The 7,160-nt window shown below is 42.0% G+C and overlaps 1 protein-coding gene across 1 annotated transcript; it reads left to right on the forward strand.

Annotated features, from left to right (window-relative positions):
• Positions 1-648, forward strand: LOC110907577 (nucleolin-like). Its single transcript, XM_022152539.2, has one exon. The coding sequence runs from the start codon at positions 1-3 to the stop codon at positions 646-648; it is 648 nt and encodes a 215-aa protein (XP_022008231.2).
• The last annotated feature ends 6,512 nt before the right edge of the window (positions 649-7,160 follow it).

Genomic DNA, 7,160 nt, shown 5'->3' on the forward strand with positions numbered 1-7,160 from the left:
ATGAATGATATGTTGTTAGCATTTGGTTATTCAGAAGAGGATGTTGTGGTTTACCATTTTAGGGTTTCAGGGGAAGATTTAATGTTAGGTTTAAGGCCTCTAGGCACTGATAGGGATGTATTGAGAATGATTAGTTATGTTGAAAAAAACAAGGTGCTAGAGGTGTATATTCAACATGTTAGCAGGTTTTCAAAAAAGGATGTTGAAAAGGAACCTGAATACGTAGACCTTAGTGATGAGGGAAGTTATGAGGGTAGTGATCAGCAGGATGAAGACAGTGAGGATAGTGATCAGCAGGATGAAGATAGTGAATGGCAGAGTGATGATGGTAGTTATGAAGGATCCTGTGAAGGTAGTGCAGGTGAGGGTGAAAAGGCAGAAGGTGTAGAGACCACCCCTAGCAAACGTGTAAAGTCATTTCATAGGAAAAGCGTAAAGGCTAAGAATAGGAAGGATAAGGTGGGTCAGGATGAGGATGATGAAGATCCAGATTACATCATTGATAAAGATAATGTTGTGGAAGATTATAGTGTTGATATGAAAGAGTATTATGCTGAAGTAGATGCTGAAATTAGTGAACAATATGAACAACAAGTTGATGTAGATGAGGATGATGATCAGGTGGATTTAGATGGCTTTGAAAGTTAACTGATTCAGATGGTGACACAGTTCTTCAAAGAGCTTGTAGGAGTGTTAGGAAAGACAAAAGAATGTCTAAAACATCTGGTGAATGTCCCTTTTATCTTGGCCAGTCATTTCCTGATAAGGATAGTATTAAGATGTTGGTCAAGAATCATGCAATTGAAACTCGGAGACAACTCCATATTACAAGGAATGACAACACCAGATTCCGCGTCATATGTATGGGTGGGATTCCAAAACTGAGTAGTTGTGAAATAAATGCTGGAGGACCCTCTCAACCAACTGCATTTAAGGGTAAATCTGGAAGTACCCAAAATGCAACTGGGCCCTCACAAGATGGGCCTAACCATAAAAAGAATACACCACCCACTTGCCCTTGGATGCTTTATGTCTCTAAAGTTAAAAAGGCAGGCTCTTGGGTTGTGAAAACCCTAAACAAAGAACATGTATGTCTGACCAAAGTATCATGTCCAAATTGGGAGACCAAAAAAGAAACGAAAGAAGTCTGCACAGGAGATTGCAAAGGCTAAAGTTGCAGCTTCAAAGGAAAAAAAGAAGGCTAAAGTTGCAGAATCTGTTCAGAATGTCAGCAACATGATCCCTGCAACTGGTAAGTTGCCAAGGAAGGGAGGCTCAGTGACATGTAAAATCTGCAAGGGTGTGGGGCATAACAAAAGAACTTGTGGCAAGTCTAGAAGGAAAGAGGCACAAGCACAGGCAGGGGCACAAGGTCAGGAAGGGGCACAAGGTCAGGGGGGCCACAGGCTTAGGTTGAATGTTCAAGCACATGCTTAGATGGACTACAGTTGACATTTTTGCAGTTTGTTTCAAACTGTGATGTTTATAGTTTGTGTCAAACTGTTTTGGTACATTAGTTCATGTCAAACTGCTTAACTTTTAGTGTTAATGGTTGTTTGGTACTTATGTTTTGGTACATTATGTTCATGAAAGTGTTTATGTATGTTTAGTACTTATGTAATGTTAAAGACTGCACTTTGCAAATCTGGTTTGGTATGTTAAATGCTGCATATTTGGTGTTTGGCTGCACATTTCTTTTGTTAAACTGTTATTTAGTATTTGGCTGCATATTTTGTACACATTTGGTTCACATGTGGCTGCACATTTGGCTCACATATGTTAAACGGTTTGGTACAGATTTGGTAAACTGTTTGGCTGCACATTTGGTCCATATTTGGTGCACATTTGGTAAACTGCACATTTGGTGTCATAAGACATTAGATGCACATTTCGGCACATTGTCAAAAGACATTAGATGCACAACACATTAGATCCACATGTCGGCACATTGTCATAACAGATTAGATGCACAACACATTAGATGATTCATTACAAAAAGCCCCAAACTTTCCATTACAAACTTACAAAACAACCATATTAGCAGGTCAATAGTACAGACCAAACTTACAAAATCCAAACACAAGTCAAACCCTAACCAGACTTAACATAGTAAAACATGAACAATAAAAAACTGAAACCTAAGATAACTTTAAGCATCTTCTTCTCCTGTGCCAATTTTTTAGCTTCTTCTTCAAGCTTCATGTTCCGAGCAAACATCTGTCTTGCATTCTCTTCATGCCGCTTGATGGTGTCCAATAGTGCAGGAATCATCACAGCCGGGTTCTCAATCTTCGGTGGCTCAGCCCAAGCAACGAATCCACAGCTTGATGGTTTGTTGCACCGGTGAAAACAACGACCTGGGTTTTGTGTTGTCCATGAGGTTCTCAGTGAGGTTGAGTGTAACACCCCGTGTTCTCCCAAAAGTCAAAATCAAGTCAAGAGTTGACTGTTATTGGAATTAAAGATCAATAAAGATTAATTTCATTTTAGTTTCTTTTTGATTTTCATATTATTTGGAGTAAGTGTTGTATAATCAAACTAATCGGCCGATAATCGAACTGTGAATCAACGACCGACTGTGAATGATAGGAAGTAACAATGCAATAAAGCTAGTCAACCAATAATCAAGCTAATCAAATCAATCATCGAACTCAAGTGTGGATAATTTTAATGCTTTTATACGTGTGTGTGTGCCTTACGTGTTACTTGTGCATGCTTACCTTATGTTAAAGTGTGTGGTGAATCGATCAAAATCAATCAAGAATCGAAGGATAATCAAACTCAATCGAAACCGACTTTGAAAATAGGTTGTAAGGATGCTTGTATGTTAGATATAGTAGTTGGGACTGAAAGTAATTTGAATAGAAACTCTATCCTACTCTACTCCTCACTATCGAACTCGAAATATCAAAAATCGTCGCGAAACACTCAAAACCAGGCAATCCGATCGAACAGGGCAACCTGATCGAACAGGCTAGCCGATCGAACAGGCTGTTCGATCGGGCAGCCGCTCGATCAGGGATGCTGTTCGATCAGCCAACCCTTTCCACTTTTGGAAGCCTATAAATAGGGCTGTCCTTGTCAAGCTTTCCACTTTTGGAAAAGCTCTGACCGACCAGCCTTCTATTCTCGCCATTTCTCAGATTTCTCTCAAACCTGTAAGTATTTCACTCCAATCTTTGTACAATCTTGTTCATTAATCGATTCTCCATCTTTCTATCTTTCAAAACTTGGATTTCAACCGCGAAATCACCAAGATCTAGGTGTTCTTGGATGATGTCATCATGGTGTTCTTCAAGAACACTAAGTTTTGACATCATTCCACCATGAATAGCTTAGATCTAACCGATTTCCACATAAATAACCTAAAATCTACCAAAGATCTTAACATTTCACGGTGGAAAAGGATTGGAAGATGGGTTTTCATCTATCTTTCAACTCTTTTACACTCAAAACGGTGAAAACGAGACTTGAACCGATTTATAAATCAATCTAAACAAACACATGGTTCAAGATTCGGGTTCTACCGAGAGATATACCGATTTCGGGTTAAACGTTAAACTTAGGTTCCAAACCGTCTCTGACCGAGCTTGGGTGATTCCTGCTCGAGTCAGTAGACTAAGTAGGGACTTCAGCTTTGTGGTTCAACTCGTAGTCAAAATATCTCTAAAACATCAACAATTAACGGGAATAACCAAGTGTTAAGTGATAGATTAACCGAATCGAGAAGCTGGCCGAACGGCTAGGCTGTTCGATCGAACAGCCCAACCGAACGACTACGCCAGTCGATCGGCTAGGCTAACCGATCGACTAGCACCTGGACCCACCAACTCACAAAAGTGTAGTATTGACGAGGTACTGTTCGATCGACTACGCCACTCGATTGAACATTACTGCTCGAATCATGAGATACTATACTTCAACACTTAACCTTTTCGAAACATTGGAATGTCACCCGATCGAGCATGCCACCCGATCGAGTGACACTTTGCCAACCCTCAGCTGCTAACCGATCGGTTGGGCTAACCGATCGAACAGCCCGTTCGATCGGCCAACTTGAAAGGTGATGCTGCAAAAACTTCAAAAATACAAACCATCATACACAAACACATCCTTCACATCAAAGGAAGAAACAATCCACTTGAAAGAACCAGCCGATCGAGCCAGCCGGCCGATCGAATGGGACGTTCGAACGGACTTTAACCCAATCGAACAGCCCACTCGATCGAACAGCCGTCCGATCGAATGGTCTATCCGATCCAGTTTCCACTGTTCACTTTTTCCGCATTACTCATTGTATTGTTATCGAACTATTCAGGCTAACCTATTCTCTGTGCTCCTTTCAATCCACAACCAACCACTGTGAGTATACTCGATCCCTTTTTGCTTTCAGCACTTTTGGGTGTTACATACGTAATCTATCAAATTCACAAACAACACAAACTATTTGAACGCTAACCTACTTGCATGTATTACTTGTCTAAATGATTGCTGTTTATTATGTTTACACGTGGAGTGCTATCTGCCTGCTTTAGCAACGTAGTACTATAGTTTGGACTCAGCACCCGTTCACACGGGGGTTGCTAAGGACAATTACTTGCATGGATTACAGTGGTAATCATGTATTGCGAACTGTCTCGGACAGTCAACTCGAAGTCGTTGGTATCGATGGTCCCATGTTGATAATTTACATGCATCGTTTGCCCTTGTGTACGTGCTTGGTTATGCGTAAACTTTTCGAACTTTATATGCTATATCAAACTTGTGTACTCACCTTTACATTATATGTATTGACTTTTATTTTAACGTATGTGACAGGTGTTTAAGCTACTAGCGTGCTAGGGAAGCGAGGCAATAATAAGCTTCTAGGAGCCTGTGACCTTAGGACAGTGTCCACATACCTGCTCCAGGGCCATAATTATCTGTAGATCTTGTACTGGCACCTGTAGTCAGTAAGATCCACAGTTAGCCGTCTAGAAGTCTTAAAACAATATTTAAATTCGGTCTATAATAATTAAGAATCTGAGTTGTCGGAACAGTTCCCATATTGTTTAGTTGATTTCTATGATAACTTGTTATTATTTGGGACACGGTATGGGACGTGTTATATAACTGAATTGTATGATAGTTGTTGTGGAAACTTCTGAACAATCTGTTTCGCTCAGTGCCGCGCCCCGATGATTCCGCCATCGGTTGGGGTGTGACAGATTGGTATCAGAGCCATAACTATAGGGAATTAGGTTAGACACGATCTAGTCCGGATCGCTGTCTTAGAGACCTAGACTATAGCTAGGAACCAAGAGACCAAGTTTATGTGCTTATCTTATGTTGTTTCCTTCTATTCTATCATTGCATCCGAACTCCGAGCCAAATTTTGTAATTTGGACGGGATTAGGAGTGAAACCCGCGAATTCCTGCCTAAATTACAAATTTTTGCCAATTACTTTGTGCAAATTTCTATCAACAAACGGGGGAGAATTATACCAAATTAGGGCTGAAACCCGTAATTTGATGAAAAACTTTCCTCTAAATTTTCTTAAAACAAGGAAGAAATTGCTGAGCTAGGGGTGAAACCCTAACCTTGGCAATTATTCCGACTGTATTTTATCTCGCCAAGGCAATTGACGGACTCCAACGACCTGAACTCACGAGTATGGCCTAGAATGCGCATGCATAAAGCCCAAGAATCGAGGCAGAAACATGTCCCCTAGAGTCGAAAGTGACGACAAGTCAACTGTGAATAGTTAAATTGCCATGGTTAGTCAAAGTCTAGTAGCCGCAGACAATCCATTTTCCGATTTTGAGTGTTGCTTTGTTGATTTTATATGATTTACCTGTTTACGTGTTTTAAGATTTGTTGGTTACTCCATTTGTTATCAATCTGCGTGACTTTTGTTGCTATCCTACCTCGATTCAAACCCCTGTTGATGTGATCTAAACGAAACCCGTGTGCTATGCTACGCTATACGACTAAGTTAGACGATACCATGTGATGCTATCCGATATGCAAAACGAACGACACTCGACTTGTGGTTATAGGTTTCTGTTTTCTGACAGCCTCTGTGATAAAAGTGCGTATGTGTTTAGGAAATTAAGTGCTCTATTTGCTTAATTGCTTATGTGCTCTAATTGCTTCTGTGCTTATGTGCCTCTATGATTATGTGCTTATGTGTTCATATGTGACGTGAGATGCGACGTGATTCTAAGCTTTAGTAAACTAAGACGTGCGAGATTCGAATTCGTTGTGTTGAGCCCTATGGCGATGTCTATTGCAGACCATGTCGTCATCATCAAGAACTCGCCAAAACCTTTCCCGTCAGGAAAAGAGAGACCGACGTCTCGCCAAGCTCATCTCAAGGTCTGTAGCGAAAGCTGTCAGTGAGGTGTACGAAAACACCAGCAAGTCGTCGGAAGAATCCCGAACCCTCACTGAATCCAGCAAAGCTCCGTTCAGTTTCAAGCAATTTAAGGCGTGTGGACCGAAGGAGTTCACCGGTGAAGAGGGCCCTACAGGCTTATTTCACTGGTTTGACTCTGTGGAAGTTACCCTTCGTCAAAGCGGATGCCCGGATCATCTTCGAACTCTCAATGCTACCGGTGTCTTCCAGTCGCGGGCATTGGACTGGTGGACAGCCGAAAGGAATAAGCGCGGGAACGACGCTGCCTACGAGCTGACGTGGGAGGAACTGAAGGCTATCATGCTGGACGAGTTCTGTCCTCCCCACGAACGCCAAAAGTTGGAGGATGAGTTCTGGACCATCAAGCAGAAGGAGGGCGACAACGCTGGTCTCACCGCCCGTTTCAAACAGCTGAGCATTATCTGTCCAGACCAGGTCAAGACTCCCGAGATGACCATCAAGAAATACATCCGTGCTCTTCCGGATTGTGTTGCAGATTTTGTGTTCGCCGCCAAACCCGCATCAATCGAGGAAACTTACCTACTCGCTGCCGAGATTAACGACAAGCGAGTTAAGGCTGGTGTCTGGGATAAGCCATCCAAGTCGTTGCATCAAGTTACTGCCGCATCAACCGACAACCCTACTGCTCAAGCCTCCAAGTCCTCGAGAAGAAGAAAGAAGAACAAGAGTTGCGCCGCCGCAACCAATGCTGCTCCTCTTCAGTCCGTACCGCCACAACAGCAACAACCACAGCGCACTGCG

The sequence above is a fragment of the Helianthus annuus genome, chromosome 14 (genome assembly GCF_002127325.2).
Source record: "Helianthus annuus cultivar XRQ/B chromosome 14, HanXRQr2.0-SUNRISE, whole genome shotgun sequence".
Lineage (NCBI taxonomy): Eukaryota > Viridiplantae > Streptophyta > Magnoliopsida > Asterales > Asteraceae > Helianthus > Helianthus annuus.